Source organism: Barbus barbus (genome assembly GCF_936440315.1).
Source record: "Barbus barbus genome assembly, chromosome: 31".
NCBI lineage: Eukaryota > Metazoa > Chordata > Actinopteri > Cypriniformes > Cyprinidae > Barbus > Barbus barbus.
In genome coordinates, this window is record NC_136759.1 from 2,836,902 (window position 1) to 2,856,034 (window position 19,133).

The window sequence follows — 19,133 nt, forward strand, 5'->3', positions numbered from 1 at the left end:
TATATAATAAAAAGTAACTTATGGTTAAGTGTATAGTTTAATAAAATGTAATATTCATTTAATACTTCATATTTCAAATGACATGAAATGTCCCAGTACATCTAGTACAGTTTTTCACCATATATTATCACCGTTAACCAATTAACATTTTTACCATTAAAACTGACGCTTAGTGGTTTGACCTAACTTATATTGCCAAGTATTAAACTTTGGTGCATAACTTGCCCAATCTAGTGATGGGACAGAACACCCTAGCAACCACATAGCAATGTGCTTAAAACCCCTCAGAACGCCTTAGCAACGCAGCAGCTGTCACTGGCAACGTTGTAGCATCTTGCATCTGACTCTTGCACTGGGAAACTTTACTCCGGTCTCCTCAAATGTAAAGCTTGAGTATTTCAGAGTATATTAGGCAAACAGACACAGAGCTTGTTCAATCAGCAGCTCAAACACAAGGCTCTTCATCTGCCATGCTCTAATTATGCGCTTAATTCGATTGGCTGAATGTGATGATGTCAGAATGAATGAGTAATGAGCTGATTACCGTAGTAATGCTATTATGGGATGTTTCAGGAGAGGAATATGGATTTATTCTATCACAGAACATGCCAGACTGTTCTAGATCACAGAACGGTCTAAACTCCAGCGAGTCTCTGAAACTCACGTGAACTACTGTGAAACACTCGTCATAATGACATACATCACGTGTTCACTTATGAGGGTTTTAATATTATATTGTTTTCAAAGAGTTAACTAAATGTGTAACTTCACACCTAAAATAAAACGTTTTGAATACACATTCTGGCAAGTGTAGTTTCAACACTATTAAAAATAATAAAAAATAGAAAGTTACATTATGCAATTATAATCTATTTATTGAAACTAGAATATGAGCATTTTAAATAGGGCTGTCAAGTTAACGCATGCGATTAATCTAAAAAATTAACTTGTTAAAAGGTTTGACCCCAACTTCTTGCAGTCGTCGCAGCGCGGAAGGTAATCATTGCACACTATCCATCCTAAAATCTGTGATATTAGTCATTTTCAATACTATTTCGTGCAGATAGTATGCAATAATGTACCGCGACCGCCCAAAGTACACATGTGATCGCAAAAGGAAGTTATTACAAACACTCGATGGTGGTTTAAAGCGAGTTAAAGTGTATTAATCTCATAAAGTGTCTTATGTTGCATGACGCTAATGTTAGCTCTAATGCACCTGCAGAACAAGTCCAATTCTTCATAATGCATTTTATCATAATTCATGTAAGGTCGCAAGAAAATGTTTTGTTGTATTTATTTAGAAATACTTTTGATAATAGTTGGGTAAGTGTGTACTGGGACTGAAGCGATGTGGCTTGGTAAATGTTTTAAGGCTGAATTAAAACAAGAATAATAAGGATTACGTCTCATTCCTGTCGGAGATGTGAAAGAAACTAGTTTGTCATGCATTCCTTTATTTCAACACATTTACAGGTAAATCTAGTATTTTAAGTTTGCGATTGATCATGATTAGTCCAGGACTGTGATTAAATTTAATCGATTGACAGCACTAATTTTAAATCATTTAGAATACAAATTATCTAGAAGGATAAATACTAAAATATTATATAAAATGTATACATTATTTTATTTACAGCATATTATGTGTAGAAAATCTGTATTATAAAAAATATATTATGTGAAATATAGGTTTCAAAATTTTGTATATTATGAACATAGTATTTGACAATTTTTGTATTATACAAAATTTCACAAACATTTTAGTTTAATACTGCTTTTAGAAACAATTAAATAAATGTTATAGTATTTTTATTATTAAGTAGGAATTGAAGCAGGAATGGTGCGCGCTCAGAACAAACTAAATAAAGGTTGTCAGGTGCTTAGAACAAAAAGAAGAAACTTTAGTCCAATAGGTAGCTGAATTTGTCCGCACACTGCAAAAAAAAAAAAAAAAAAAAAAGTCTGGCAAAAATCCAATTATTTATTTTTCATATACAAAAGTGAGAGTGACAAGTGCAAAACGTATTAAAAACAGACATTTCAGCCCGTGCTCTCTTCAGTGCTCACGTTTGCATATGAAAAATAATTGGATTTTTGCTACACCTTTTTTGGTCCGTTTTTTTTTTTGCTGCGGTGCGGACAAATTCAGCTACCTATTGGACTAATATTAAGTACTTGAAATCATTTCAACTAATTCTAAATATTAATTCACTCAATATTCTAGAATGCGGCATTTTTATATTTTAAATTAGTATATTATCATATTTTATAATACAAATTCTCTAAATATTATAAAGTGTATAATTTTCTGTATAATGTGTATTATATAAACAAAAGGAAATGTTAAGCCATTTTGTTCTGGAAGCATGGATGTGTTACAAACAAACAAACAAGAGTTTTTCCAAGTCCAAACTCTCGAAGACTGATTAGCCAAATGGTTACCAAAACTCAGTGTTTCAGAAATCTGCTAGAAAGGCACGTCTCAACAAGCATCCATCAACACCATAACCTTCCTCCCGCTGGCTCTCTGATTGGAAAATAATTGCCGCAACAAACAGTGACCCTGAAACAAACTACAGCATCATTAGAGCAAACAGAACAGCAGAAATTATTGTCTCAGACAGGTTTCCTACCGTGCGTCCACAGTCCTGTGCAATCCACTTTTCACCATCCAACCAATTCCTGATGAATACAGTCAAGCCCAGTGCTACATTATCAGTGTATGTACATTTCACCAGGCTGTTTTCAGCTGTATTCAATCTCCTGTTCAATCTCAATCAGTGTTAACTATCAGAGTGGGCGTGGCCACTCAAGCTCTACTGCGATTGGGCGTGTCCTGAGTGGGCGTGGCCAGTATCAGCTCTTGGCCTCTGTCAACACAATCTAGCTTTGTATGAAAATTCAGAAAGTCTTGTTCATTAATATCTTGCATATGCATACTAACCCACACACGCTGACATAAATCTCTCTGTACTTCTGTAACTCACACCCAGCTCATCTGGCTAATGTGACGGCCCAAACACGCCTGCATGCAAACGAAGCCACTAATCAACACAAACCAGAGATGCTTGTTCCTGTCAGTAGTAGATCACTGGATGTAAACTAAAATAATCAATTCACTTTGATATCTATAGGTGTATATGTTCATGCTAATGCTAAACCGCAGATTCTCACAATAGTATTTAGTTTTAAAAGTTGTGTAATAATTCAAGTTGTTTCAGTTTACATCTGGTCTGTACATGTGTACATAAACATAAACACTTTTCTAGTATTTATATGAAATATGCATAATCTAATATTTTATACTTACAATATACAATTTTTCATACTCAAACCCCTTCATTCAGTGGCTGTTGAGATGTTTATTATTAAAATAAACTGTTGATTTGTTCATTTATAAAATACTTGGCCTATTAGTTAAATAATTATAGTATACTGTATATAACTCATGATAATGGGATTGTACCAGTCACGTCACTTTTGTTCACCAAAAGGCTGCATTTATTTGTTCAAAAATACAGTAAAAACAGTAATAATTTGTGAAATATTATTAGAATTTGAAATAACGTTTCTATGTGAATATATTATAAAATGTAATTTATTCCTGTAATCGAAGCTGTATTTTCAGCATCATTACTCCAGTCTCTTCAGAAATCATTCTAATATACTGATTTACTGCTCAAGAAATATTTTTGTAGAAAATGTGATACATTTTATTTTTCAGGATTCACAGATGAATAAGTTCAAAAGAACAGCATTTATTTGAAACATAAATCTTTTATTACATGTCTTTCCTGTCACTTTTGATCAATTTAATGCATCCTTGCTGAATAAAAGTATTAATTTCTAAACTAAAAGAAAAATCTAAAATTCAAAAACTTGAGCAGTACTCTATATTCTTTACAGAGCATGATAACTCTATTCTCTCATTTAATGAAAAAGGCAATTCTTGCGTTGTTGCATTGAATAAATAGTCATACTGGTCGTTATTTATTTATTTTAGAAAAACAACCATTTAAAGAGAGCACTAAACAACAGTCTGACACCATAAAACTTCAATGAATCAATTTTATTGGCATCCTGATAAAAATGACTGACACGCCAGGATGTGATCTTGAATCAAATGTGACTGAAATTAATGATGACATTATCACGTACCTTCCTGTCACCTCACACACACACACACACACACACACACACACTCACACACACACACACACACACGTTGGTTTTTGTGGTTTATGGGGACTCTCCATAGGCGTAATGGTTTTTATACTGAACAAACTGTGTGCTATTGCCCTACACCAACCCTACACCTAAACTTAGCACTCACAGGAGACTTTGTGCATTTTTAGATTTTCAAAAAAACACCATTTAGTATGTTTTTTAAGCCTTTTGAATTACGGGGACATAGGCAGTGTCCTCATAAACCACATAAACATGCACACACACACACAACCCATTTCACATATCTGCCATCTACAGCATGTGATTTCTGCTGCATAAAAGGTCTGATTTACAAGTTTTTCATTCAGTATCACGTATGAATTGTTAAATGGTGACTGAGAATGGATTATTGAAAACTAATATAAAGTTTTGCATGAATATTTGCATGACGATCACATTTACATACAAATAATTATTAATCTACACGGTTCCCAAAGTGCATCTATAATCTAGATTCAGTACAAATTTACTGAACAAAAAACAGTTGTGTACCTTTCATGGCATTTAACTTGCATCAAGCCTGACAGACATTTTTTTTTTTCAAAGTGTTTTGCATTGCTTTGACAGAAAAAACACACCTGTATTGCAAATTATGTTGACTAAAAGAATAGTTCAGCCAAAAATAAAAGTCTGCTGATAATTTACTCAACCTTAGGCCATCCGAGATGTAGATTAGTTTGTTTCTTCATCAGATTTGGAGAAATGTAGCATTGCATCACTTGCTCAGCAATGGATGCTCTGCAGTGAATGGGTGCCGTCAGAATAAGAGTCCAAACAGCCGATAAAAACATCTCAATAATCCACACCACTCCAGTCCATCAGTTAACATCTGGAGAAGACAAAAGCTGCTTCCAGCTAAAATATGATCCATAATAACGCTTCCTCCAATGACAAAAAAATCATCTGAATGATGGACTGAATCAGGAGAGAAATCTGCACAAATCAAGCACCGTTTACAAGCCGCATTTACAACAGGCAATTTTTGTCTTCTCCAGATGTTAACTGATGGACTGGAGTGGTGTGGATTATTGTGATGTTTTTATCAGCTGTTTGGACTCTTATTCTGACGGCACCCATTCACTGCAGAGCATCCATTGCTGAGACACTGATGCAGAGACACATTTCTCCAAATCTGATGAAGAAACAAACTCATCTATATCTTGGATGCCCTGAGGGTGAGGACATTTTTCAGCAAATTTTCATTTTTGAGTCAACTACTCCTTTTGGTTAACGGTGCATATTCTGCACTTTCTTGCCGGTTCTTTTTCTGCTACGAATATGGGAGCCAAAATAAAAACATGCCGCAGATGTGAGAAGCGCGAAACAGCCTCAGCCTTTACACAAATTCACACACATACTGCACACAAACTGGAGGACAAACACACATACACACAATCTTACAGCGGTTAATGGTAGAACACACACACACACACACACACACACAAACACAAGGGATCTAACAATGGTTAATAGAGGGTTCACACACACATAAAGGATTTAACAGTGGTTAATGGCGGCATTTAAAATGGCAGAGATAAATGCATGTTTGTGGTGTGTGTGTGTTCATGTATGTGTATGGGAGGTAAAGGCACCAAAGTTATGCATGTTAAAACTATTACCTGCAATACAGCAAGAAATGTGTGTGTTTACATGAGTTTGTCTGTAGTATTTGCATGTGTACACCATGAAAGTTTGGCTATGCCGTTGAGCAGAAGGCTTTATTTTAAATATATATCTATAGTTTTTATTGTATTTTTAGAACACAATTATCCATGGCTCCTTTAAAGGGCGGGGCCAGGGGCGGGCCTGTCCTCTCCGCCCCCTCTGTGTCATGCCTCTGGGGCGACGCTCTGGTCCAGAGGCGGGGCCACCAGTTGCCACAGGCAACGCTAGTCTACAGGACGTGATGTCATAGCGAATGGTCGGGGCCATCTCAGAGGCTAGTCTCCCGTAGAAACATGGTCCCAATGTTATAGGACACTTTCCGGATGGGGGCGGAGCGAGTGCTGGTGAGAGAGGCGTGGCACTGGGTTTTCCCCGCCTCCAGGAAATAGCAGATTCCCGGGATCTCTTTGGGGAAGTTGTCAGGAAGCTCCTGCCGGGAGCGAGGGATGAAGGTGAACGCGCGCTCATCACGCAGGAGTCTGAGAGGAAACGCAAATGCAAAGGAATTAAATATACAAGACCTCACTCTGACAAAAACTCATTTGTAAAAACAAAATATAAATTAAGTAAATTAAGTTGTTTTTTTATTTTTAATTCTAAAAATGCAACAAAAAAAAATCTGTTAGGTTTAGTCTATTGCAGGGATTCCTAAACTTTTTGGTCAGCCAAACCATTCTAACATAAAATATCTTCTTGAAGTGTATTTGAAGTTAATATTTCTATAATTCAATAAAGTGCATAATTATGATTATATAACAAAAAAAAAATTATAATCTTTTTACATTATTATGATTATGATTTTATATTTTTAACTATAAAAATCAAGACAAAATTAGGTTTTGTAACTATACATTTGTACGTTAAAGTAAAAAAAAAAAAAAAATTATATATATATATATATATATATATATATATATATATATATATATATATATATATATATATATATATATATATATATATATATATATATATATATATATATATATATATTTTAGCAGCATTCCCAAACTTTTGACCAAAAATATCTTCTTGAAGTATATTTCAAGTTAATTCATTAAAATGTGTTCTTATTATAAAATAGTTTTTATATTATTTTATTATACTTCTAACTATAAAATCAAGACAAAAATATATGATTATAATTTATATATAATTTAATTAAAAAATATATTATAATTATAATAAAAAATTATATTTTACAAATATACAATCAAGCATTTGTTTTAGTAGAAAACTGCAATGTCTGGTTCTGGTCGAAAATCTGGTAAAATCCTGAAAATGCATGTGCCCAAAAATATTGGAAATAATAGATCTGTGAAAATAAAGTGATCCTGGTGCCTGCTGTGTTTCCAAATGCATGTTATAAGTTAAATGAAATGCAATGATGGACTGAATGAAGCCATATCATGATTTAGATTTTATTTCTATTTATTGTGCAGTCCTATTTAACGTACTGTAATTCAGCACTTGATTTAAATATTTACCAGCTATTCAACAATTCACAAACCCCTGAAAATCTCATCTGTAGTATTTATAATCAGATGCATTTACAAACAATAGGGTGTATCCATTTATACATGTAAATGTGTGAGTGAGTGTGTTTATGCCTATACTTGTGCACACGTGTGTGTAGGCATACATATATATGTGTGCTTGATTATTCATACTGTGCGTGTGTTTAATTGTGCACGTGTCAGTTCGCCTGTGCATGATTATTCATGTGGAGTGTTTGTGGATGTCTACAAACACAGGTGCTTGCTGCTGCATTTTGAAACGTGTGTGTGTGTGTGTGTGTGTGAGAGTGAGAGAGAGAGCAGATCTTCAGAGCTGCACTTGACTGCAGAGTATCGTCCTTGACGATCTCGACTGAAACAGGTTGCCATAGAAACAGGTGTGACTGTCTCCACTGCAGCAGAGTTACACATCAGCTGAGAAACGCTGGTTTGTGTGTGTGTGTGTGTGCTCTCACTGGTATGTAGTAGGGCTGACGTTGATGCAGCGTGGGTGACTGCCCGACTCAAACTTGCTGGCCAGCGTGACGTTGTTTCCAAACAGACAGTAGCGTGGCATCTTCACACCGACGACTCCAGCCAGCACTGAGCCCGAGTGGATCCCGATCCTCAGCTACACACAGAGAAGAGATTATTCATACAGTAGAGATCGCTTCACAGTAATAAACAGGAAAAACAGTCTTGCAAAACTCTTCAGTTGAGCAGAATTTGCAGCAATAAGCAACATACAGGAAACTTGACTGTCAGATTGTTTCTAAACTACACTGAAAAAAAGCGCAATTTACTCATTTTTTGTTTTGCAGATGTTTCTGCAAGTAAAATCCAACTTACTGAACTAAGTAAAAATAAATAAATAAATAAATAAATATACATGCACACTATTATATAACAATAATACAAAAAATATTTAACTATAAAACAAATTAAGGCAAAAAATATATTAAAATTTTTAAATAATACAATTGTACTTTTAAATTAAAAATAATATTTGAATAATTATTTTCTTTTGCATGTTTTGCACTCAGATCTTTCAAGTAAATGTCACACACGGACTGAAGTAAAATTCACATAACTAAATAAAAAGTCAAATTAAATAAAAATTTAATTTAATTTTAAATTTCATTAAGTATATATTAAAATATAATTTGTTAGTCAAATACAAATTTATTTAAAATAAAAATTAATAAATAACCAATGCAATTTTTAGACAAAAATAACTATTTATTTTAGGCATTGATTTTTTTCAACTCAATCACTTCAGTGATGCTAAGAGATTTTATTAACATGATGTAGTTAATTGTTATTGTGATATTTACAGTTACAGAGTGTATGTTTACTAAACAAAACTAGAAACACTATAATTATCGTTAAACCATCCTACAACCAAACCAGCCAAATATTCAACGATACAAACTCAACACCAACATAAATGAACTTTAAATATTAACAAGTCTTTGCCTTGGCTCAAAAACACATGAAACAGCACTTAAATTAAACATTTATTCTCCCAAATCTGTCCTATGCAGAGCATGCTGGGAGCTAAAAATCCACCCATGAAGTTTCATATATGCAACAAAAATGAATGTAATCCAAACACAAATTATTTATGTAAACTACAATTTGACATATTTAGGCGAACACAATGAAATTAAGTTGGAACAAGAAGCAAAATGTTTCCAGTGTAATAATGAATATTGGGTAAAAAGAGTTTTATTTGATCAATATTTCTCAGTACTGAATGATATACATAGTCCAAATTTCTCTCAACACAAGCTCTTTTCCAAATCCTAGTGAACTGAATCTTTCGATGCAATTCAAATGGAAACATTTTAACCAATATTCATGCATTCTATGTAGAATTCATGCATATTGCAGTATTAGTTAGCTTAGCAACATCTCTATTGGAATTACATGCATTCTTTCATTTGCCGCAGTGCATTCTTGGATTGCCTTATGGCTAAAACAAAATATCTTATAAGGCAGAATCATTTAGCAGCATCTCTTTTCAAACAGCTTTTGTGCCTCTGATGCCCTAAAATGCTATCAAGGTTTGTAAGAGAGCTAATATGTGGATCTGAGACTAGATATCCAACCTAGCATCACCATAGCAACTCTAGAGAAGAGCCAATACTGTGAAGAGTGCAAGAAACACACACAACTAGTGCTGAAAAGAATTCACGAGGGCAGTAGTATCTGTGACTGACAGCTGTCAATCAAACTCAGGGCAGAGCAGCACAGATCACACTTCTTATCTGCTTAATCGCCACGATCTAACGGATTTAATGTCAATGGAAATGTTAGGTTAGGTTATTGTTCGAATAGTTCACCCAAAAATGACAATTTGCTTTATTCACCCTTAGGCCATCCAAGAGGTGAGTTCAGATTTGGAGAAATGTAGCATCACATCACTTGCTTACCAATGCTCTGTAGTGAATGGGTGCCGTCAGAATGAAAAGCTGATAAAAACATGACAGTAATCCACACCACTCCAGTCCATCAGTTAACATCTTGAGAAGACAAAAACTGAAACAAATCCATCATTACGACGTTTTTAACTTCAAACCGTTGATTCCAACTAAAATACAAGTCTATAATCCATAACGCTTCCTCCAGTGAAAAAGCCATCTCCTGTTGTCTCTCACATCAAAATCCACTCTCATATTTTGTTTGGAGATGTTGGTGATGTTGGACTGTTTTGGCTTGTAAACTGTGCTTGATTTGTGCAGATTTCTCTCCTGATTCACACCAGAACACTTTCTCGCTGGAGGAAGCGTTATTATGGATTATGCACTCAGATTTTAGTTAAAAACATCTTGATGGATTTGTTTCAGCTTTTGTCTTCTCCAGATGTTAACTGATGGACTGGAGTGGTGTGGATGATTGTGATGTTTTTATCAGCTGTTTGGACTCTTATTCTGACGGCACCCATTCACTGCAGAGCATCCATTGCTGAGACACTGAATGACACAAATCTGATGAAGAAACAAACTCATCCTAATCTTGGATGTCCTGAGAGTGAGTAAATGTTCAGCAATTCTTCCTTTTTGGGTGAACAGTTCCTCGAGTGACTCAGCCGTGGCTTTAGACACGAGAATCACACACACAGCTGTAAGCAGCACAGAGGTGGTGATCACTGTGATCTGAACCCAACTGCACATAAACAGCGGTGTTATAGAAAGGGCATCTTATTACTGCTGCTCTCGTGTCACGGAGTCCACAAACATACACACACTCACATTTAATAATGATGCACGGTTGCCCACGGCGACGACCCTGGTATTATTCATGGCCTTGTTGTCACGCTGACAGTGCTGTCAATCACACAACAGACTAGACTACAACACAGGAATACTAATGTGTGCGCCTGTGCTATTTTACTGTCACTGATGTACTATTATAGTTTTCCTTAATACTTTGAATTAAGTTTGATTTTTATATTTTCTGTATTTTTACGTTTATTAATTCTGTATTTTTACAGTTTATTATTTATTCTGTAGTTTTGTAATTTTTTTTTAAATATGTCTATATAGTTTCTATTCATTCATATTTAGTAGTTTTAGTTTAGTTTAGTACTCATATTTAGTTTTAGTTATTTACTTTTAATCAGATTTTATGTTTATTTTCCAGTTTTCACTTTAATTTTAGTTTTTTATCGTTTCTGTGATTTTTATTAGTTTTAATTTATGCATCTATGTAGTTTGTATAATTTTTTCATTAATTAATTTTAAATAATTTACTTACTATGAAGGCGATTTTTTTTCTCATTTTATTTTTTAACATTTTTGTTGTTATTTTTATTTTTAAAAAGTCTAAATATTTTTATTCATTTTAATTAATTAGTTTTAATTTATCTAGTTTTAGTAATTTTATTTGGAATTAGATATGAAGAGTTTATTTGCAAAAACCGATAAACGCCGCTTAAAAAAAAAAAATGCCGTGCATTATTCTCCACATAAAGCGCAATCTGAACACTAAACACGTTTTGTCAATCAAAGCCTGTATTGTCCACTTTCAAGGCATCACCTAGCCGATAAACGCCCTTGTTGTTTTTGAACAGAAGCCGATAAGTCCATTCTAGCGAATCAGCGCGCTGTATTCAGGTCAGGTGACAAGGCTACTTTCACTTTGAAAAGACGTGCTAGCTGAGAGGAGTTTCGTCAAAGCTGACTAAAAGTGATCGAGGATGGATAATTTCGACGAACTTGATGATCCTGTGATATCTTCTTCAGGGTGTAAAAGGAAAATAAAAGCTGAAACGTTTTCACGGAGCCTTGCAAAAGCAGCGCGTTACAATGCTGAGGGAAAAGCTCCGTGTATTGCGTGTAATCAAATCTATAATCACAACAACAACAACGTTTGTCAGGCATCTACATTGCCATCTAAAGAGAATACAAAGATTAAACAAGTGTTTTTTTTTTTACTCTAAAACATGAAATGTGGAGTTACCAGCTTTTGCTATAAAACAAACTTTTAATATGTAAAAAAACTTACTTCAATGAACTTTAATTTTGTAAATTGCCTGTATTTGTTTAGTTATTATTAATTAATCAAAACAACCCAACTGAAGTTTGATTGATATTACTTGGAATGCACAATAAAAAAATTATTAAAAATTATTAAAATTAAAGATTTCTGAAAAAACAAAACAAAATGGAGTTGTCGGTTTTTGCAAATGAACTCTTCATATTGTGTGACCCTGGAGCACAAAAGCAGTCATGAGTAGCACAGGTATATTTGTAGCAATAGCCAACAATACACTGTATGGGTCAAAATTATACATTTTTCTTTTATGCCAAAAATCATTAGGATATTAAGATCATGTTCCATGAAGATATTTTGTAAATTTCTTACCGTAAATATATCAAAACTTCATTTTTGATTAGTAATATGCATGGCTAAGAACTTCATTTGAACAACTTTAAAGGTGATTTTCTCAATATTTAGATTTTTTTGCACCAGATTCCAGATTTTCTAATAGTTGTATCTCAGCCCAATATTGTCCGATCATAACAAACCATACATCAATGGAAATATAATTTATTCAGCTTTCAGATGATGTATACATTTGATAAATTGACACTTAAGACTGGTTTTGTGGTCCAGGGTCACATATTTTCTTAGTTTAGTTTTGTCGTTCTATATAGTTTTTCTTACATTTATTTATTAGTTATTTTTAGTATTTCAAGTTAAAGTAAAAATTTAAAGTGAAAATTCTTTCAAAGTAAATCCTATGCCAAATTTTCTTTTTCAGTGTAGCTAAAATAAAATCAAATATACAAATGTTTCATTTCAGTTAATTTTTTTGCTTCAAATAACTTTTTTTTTCCGTGGTTTTAGTTTTACTTTATACACACACACACTTTTAATTTACATTTCATTTGCAGAGTCATATTCCACAATCATTTAGTTTTATTAAACAAACACAATCATTGCTGCAGTCATTTCAATACAGACGTGACACAACATGCTCAGAGACGCTTCTAAACGCGCACACACACACACACACACACACACACACGAGCCTCTCAGACGCAGCGATTGGCTCGTTGACTCCCTCTGAATGGGAGAAAACAGCAACAATCTAACAATCAATTAGCGGCAAGCACTTGGAGTGTTCCGCTGTCTCCATGGCGACCAGATTCCACCTCTCACTCCGTCTCTACGGTGAGTCCAGTGCAGTCGATGGAGCTGTTAAACACAAGATCCTTAACACAACCCCACACACGAGTGTCTCGCTGCGAGCAACATTAAATTTCCGCTCCGCCATCAACACATGAACAAAAGCTGCAGACTTGTAGTTGCAGGTTGTGTTTGAATACGATTCAAATCCCTGAATCCACACCAGCTCTGTTACATTTTGATCACATGACAGCCCATCACTGGTTAATTTAGCAAGTGGTGTGCAGTCATCAGAAATTTTACATATAATTTTCATATATTTATTTAATATGTATTTATTTTAGATTTTTTAAATATAATTATTTATTTAATATAAATTTATTAATCAATTTTGTTTTACCATTTTTACAATTTTCTTATTAACATATTTTTATTGTTTTTAAATATATTTACATTTGCAATTTTAATACTATTTTGATGCAATATAATGCCTAAATTTTGGCTGTTTGATCAAATAATCAGTCAAGAAAGAAGTCGAGATGAATGATCAAGTCAAGTGCTTTGCATTCTGGGATACAGTATCCCACCCAGTGTGAGCTGGCATTACACTGCACATTTTTGCAAATATTATATTGCAAATAAGTAGCAGTAGGCATCTTAATGGAAAATTGCATGCTATACTGCAAAAAAAATAGTACGGTAGTTCCAAACAAAACCTCTAACTCACCTTGATTGGCTTCCCGTCGGGTGTCAGCACTTCCTCCGACAGCTCGATCATCTTCAGCGCCATGAGCGCGATTGGCTTAGCATGGCTGTCAATCTTCCTGTGAAGTCCGCCTGCCACACAGTACGCATCGCCGATAGTCTCAATCTGTGGAGAAGAGAGCGTTTACTGTATGTCTGTAAGAAACAATCCAGAATGCCTTATTATTTAATATCTGATGATGATATTACATCATCTTGTTTCATGCAAAATATATATTTCTTTCTTTGATTTAGGGTGAAATGTGACCCATATGTGTCTTTGAGATTCACCCTGTCTCACACACACACACGAGTGCAGATTTAGGCTCTTGACGCTCACAGACGGCTGCAGTCAGAATATAAGCACTCTCTGATGAATAACACTTAACACAAAGCAGGTGAGGGACACATGAATATGAATCTGTCTCTCTCTGGAGACGCACTGATGCCAGCACAGCAGACCGCATTTACATACAGCCTTCAGAAACACACAAACCATGTGTGTGTGTGTGTGTGTGTGTGTGTGTGTGTGTGTGTGAGTGAGAGGATCAGAGCTGGCATCAGCAGTTCACAAACACACACACACACACTTTTATTTGTGGAAATGGACGGCCGCCGTTTATAATGCCAATTTATTGACAAACTCACTAAGTGCCTTTTCATTGAACACATCGGTCTACTATTTGTGTGTATGAGAGAGAGAGTGTGTGTGTTTAAAGATCAGCTTGTAAAGTTAAAAGCTTTTAAATGCTGATGGCCACTCAGAACAGTACTTTTATATAGTGCAGTATATTTAAACCAGTCAAGAACATTTCACGGTCATATTTCACCAACACAAAATCAAAGCAGTTTAAGACAAAATCCTAAAATAGGCTTCATTTAAAATATGTGACCTGTGCTTGCAAAATGAGTCACAATGAGCAAAAATGAGCTATTTTTTGTTATCACAATCTCCATTAAAAGACCTTCAAAATGATGTATGATTTGTAGGAATCAGACGAAAAATGACATCCGTTTGAAGTCCCAAAGCAAAATCACCTAGCAACGTTGCATCCCTTCCTCCAGTTCTTTTCTCAATAATAATTACTATATTAGCTTAATAATCACAATATAGCTTTTTTATCTTTGTTATTATAAATAACAATAAAACAGTAGAACATATAGCATGCATAAACCTTTTTCATTTTTCATCTAAACAAAAGCATCAAGTAATAAAACAAATAATCAAATGTAAAAATCCCTTTAGTGTATTCATTACAAATAAACTGATTATTAAAACTACAAAAGCAGTTCAATCAAGAGCAGCGAGTGATTGCCTCTCTTCTTTTATTGTTAGATTAACGTTAATGATTCTCCACCCAGAAGGCACTTCGGACGTCAGTCAGCGAGCGGAGAAAAGATACTCCTCTTAGAAAACCTACAAATAAAGATCATTTTAGATGTTTAATTACTATCAGGGGCATTGGGATCGCTAGACAAGGGCTGAATGAACTCATTTTTGTGAAAACCTAAACCATTTTTCACTTTGTTTGCCTGAAGTTCAAAATCAGCCCGTGCCATTCCGACTTATTTTGCCAGCATGGGTCACATATGGTGTTGCTAAGGTGTTACTAGGTGATTTGAGGTGTTCAGGGTGGTTTCTAGGAGGTTGCTATGCAGTTGCTAGGTGGTTTATCTGTGGTTGCTAAGGTGTCCAAGATTGTTTCTATAAGGTGGTTTCTATGTGATTACTAGGGTGTTCATGATGATTTCTAAGAGGTTGCTATGCAGTTGCTACGATGTTGTTATGCAGTTACTAGGTAGTTTCTATGCGGTCGCTAAGCACTCAAGGTGGTTTCTAGGAAGCTGGTTTCCATGTGATTGCTAGTGTGTTTCTAGGAGGTTGCTAGGCAATTGCTAGGGTGTTGCTATGCAGTAGCTAAGGTGTTGCTAGGTGGTTTCTATCCAGTTGCTATGGTTTTCAGAGTGGTTTCTAGGAAGTTGGATTTATGCGATTGTTAGGGTGTTCAATGTGGTTTCTAGGAGGTTGCTATGCAGTTACTAGGTGGTTTCTATGCAGTTGCTAAGGAGTTGCTAAGTGGTCTCTCTGCATTTGCTATGGTGTTCAGAATGGTTTCTAGGAAGGTGGTTTATGCAATTGTTAGGGTGTTCAATGTGGTCTCTAGGTTGCTATTTAGTTGTTAGAGTAACACCTTAGCAACTGCATAGCAACACCCAGTTTTTTCTATGTGTTTGTTAGGGTGTTCAGGGTGGTTTCTAGGAGGTAACTATAAAGCTGCTAAGTTGCTCCTATGCAGTTGCTAAAGTATTACAAGGTGGTTTCTTTGATAGGGTGTTCTAGGAGGTTTCAAGGTGGTTTCTGTGATTGCTAGGATTTTCAGAGTTGCTATTCAGTTGCAAGGGTGTTGCTATGCAGTTGCTAAGGTGTTACTAGGTGGTTTCTATGTCATTTCTAGGGTGTTCAATGTGGTTACTAGGAAGTTGCTATGCAGTTGCTAAGATGTTACTAGGTGGTTTCTATGTTATTGTTAGGGTGTTTAGGGTGGTTTCTAGGAGGTTACTATTCAGTTTTTAAGGTGTTGCTATGCAGCTGCTAAGGTGTTACTAGGTGGTTTCTATGAGAGGTTTTCTAGGAGGTTTCTAGGTGGCTTCTAAAGTGTTCAGGGTAGTTTCTAGAAAGTTGGCTCCTATGGGATTACTAGGATTTTCAGGGTTGTTATGCAGTTGCTAGGGTGTTGCTAAGATGTTACTAGGTGCAGTTTCTATGCAGTTTGTAAGGTGCTAGTAGGTGATTTCTATGTTGTTGCTTAGATGTTTAAGGTGGCTTCTAGGAAGTTGGTTGCTATGTGGTTGCTAGGGGTCCTGGTTAAAAGCGATGTATGGAGTGTGACAGATAGTTTTACCTTATAGACGTCCAGGATGCCACACTGGTAGTCAAAGCGCGTGTAGAGCTCGTTCAGCATGCTGATGACCTGCATTGGCGTGCACTGCGCGCACACGGCCGTGAAGCCCACGATGTCAGAGAACAGCATGGTGACATCATCAAACTTTTTGGCCTGAACCGGAAGGCCCTGCCAGAGTCTCTGAGCCACATCGCCGGGAAAGATGGAGTAGAGCAGGTCGACAGTTCTGCGCTTCTCCTCCTCTAAAGCCTGATGGGTTTTCTCCAGGGTGGCTTTGAGTTTATCCATGCGCTTCTTCAGCCCATCCTGAGCTTTGGCCTGTTCTCCAACCTACAGAAATGACCAGATAAGAATTATGGCAGGTAACGTTCAGTAGTGTTATTTTTGTATTATTTATAAAGTATTAGAGTACATAATATTTTTAATTAGCTTTTATTTTCATATTTTCAGTTTTCATTTAAATTTTAGCTATTTTGTTTTTTTTTTTGTCATTTTTATGATTTTTTTTTTTAAATAGCTTTTTAGCTTTCATTTATTTTTATTTCAGCAGTTTTTGTTTTAGTTTTAGAAATTTTTATGTAAATAAAAATAAAGCTAAATATGAATATCTAAATATTATAAAACCAAAATGATAATTATAAAACCAAAACCATTATTGAAATGACAAAACACTTTTTTATATTTCTATTAATCTTTCATTAATTTTAATTTTACTAAAACTTTAGTTTTAGTAATTCTGTTATGTATATGAAGTATATTTATTATTCTATTATTTACAAAAACTAAAACTGAAATAAAAATGAAGATAAATATAAAAAAACCTTTTTAATATTTATTTTTAGCTTTATATTTAATTCAGTATTTTTTGTTATTTTATGTCAATAAAAATATATTAAAATAAATGTAAATAAAATATATATATAAAAAAAAATAAAAACTAATACAAATGACGAAACATTCGTTTTTTACTATTTCTATTTCACATTAATTATTTATGTTTACCTGTTTTAGTTTTAGTAATTTTAGTACTTCCGTTTCAGCTAAAGCAATTTTTTAATGTAAAGTTTTTAATCTAATATTTTTATTTCCGCTTTATGTCAATTATTGAATTTTTTATATAATTTTAGATTTACACTGAAAAAAATATTTTGTAAAGCTGTAAATAAAACTTACATAGTTTCTAATTATTGGGGTATGTTTAATGAGCAAATATGTTTTACAAGAAAGCCCAATTTATGTGTTTCTATTTCAAAATGTAACTTTTAAATGGATGTGTTGCTTGCCGTTTGTATTGAATTGTGAAATCTACTAGCAATTTCTAAATGTAAATTATTCCTACAACACTGACATCTAGAACCAGAAATATCCTTTTCATAATAAGTGATGAGAGGCAGCTTTTATCATAGTTAAGTGGTGTAATAAAGTATGATACGAAGTCAAAACAATAAATAATTACATTAATAGTAATATTTACAATTGCTCCATGAAGTAACAGTTCATTTGCCAAACTCTTTTCTGTTTAAGGCAAACTCATTGAAAATCTAATGATGTTTGATTGGCACACCCACCAGAATGACATCACGTGTGGCGTCATGAATAGGGATGTCAGACAGATGTAAGCCCCGCCCCATGAGCTCCTCCAGCCTATCGACACGCGGCGAGCCCAGGAACATGATGGAGTTGGATTCCGGGAGGTGAAGCATCTGACCTTTGAGCTCCATCACCTGAAACACACACACACACACACACACACACAGACGAATGTAAAGCACTGAAATGGAAAAGCAAATATTTTTTTATTTATTCCTTTATTTAACCAGGGGGGGTCATATTGAGACTATAGTCTCTTTTTCAAATGGTCCCTGTCCAAGAAAGGCAACACTTAAAAATAGAAATAGAGAAAGAGAAACCTCATCTACAACAAACAAAACATACCACATTATACAATAACATAACACCATAAAAACCATACCACAACACCTAACAAGAGCAAAAAGTAAATACAATAACAAACAAAATATAATACATAATAACCAAGACATCATACAACAAGCAATATAAAAAGCCACAGGCAGAATACAAAAACAAAAGCATAACCTATATACAATCACACTTATATCTGAAGGTTTCTGTGACAAATTATTTAAAATATGCATAACATATTACAAATTCAATTTATTGGTCGGGAATTAATATTGATGCAATAAGCCCGACGTGTTTGTGTTGCCATGAAGAAGCACTCGCATGAATATGTTTACATGCTTGTCAAGAAAAACAACAAAGCAAATCGGATTTTAGCGTCATACATTTCAAACACACACACACACACACACACACACACACACACACACACACTAGATCTCATCTCATCACATCATTCGAGGAGAGAGAGGCTGTTCTTCTATTAGGATTTGGCTGCTATGGTGGCATTATTGAGCAAGTATTCAATGTTCTCTAC

The 19,133-nt window shown here is 34.5% G+C and overlaps 2 protein-coding genes across 2 annotated transcripts in view; both read right to left on the reverse strand.

Moving 5' to 3' along the window:
• Positions 1-19,133, reverse strand: part of LOC306851007 (claudin-19-like) — a 564,676-nt gene that overhangs the window by 493,819 nt on the left and 51,724 nt on the right. The gene's annotated exons all lie outside the window — the stretch shown is intronic.
• Positions 5,988-19,133, reverse strand: part of LOC306851487 (guanylate cyclase soluble subunit alpha-2-like) — a 44,985-nt gene continuing 31,839 nt past the window's right edge. The window contains exons 5-9 of the mRNA XM_079387765.1: positions 18,244-18,399; positions 16,676-17,005; positions 13,756-13,899; positions 7,868-8,022; positions 5,988-6,374 (exon numbers count right to left, since the gene is read on the reverse strand). Coding sequence (XP_079243891.1) covers positions 6,164-6,374; positions 7,868-8,022; positions 13,756-13,899; positions 16,676-17,005; positions 18,244-18,399 — 996 coding nt within the window. The 3' untranslated portion in view covers positions 5,988-6,163. The remainder of the gene's footprint in view (positions 6,375-7,867; positions 8,023-13,755; positions 13,900-16,675; positions 17,006-18,243; positions 18,400-19,133) is intronic.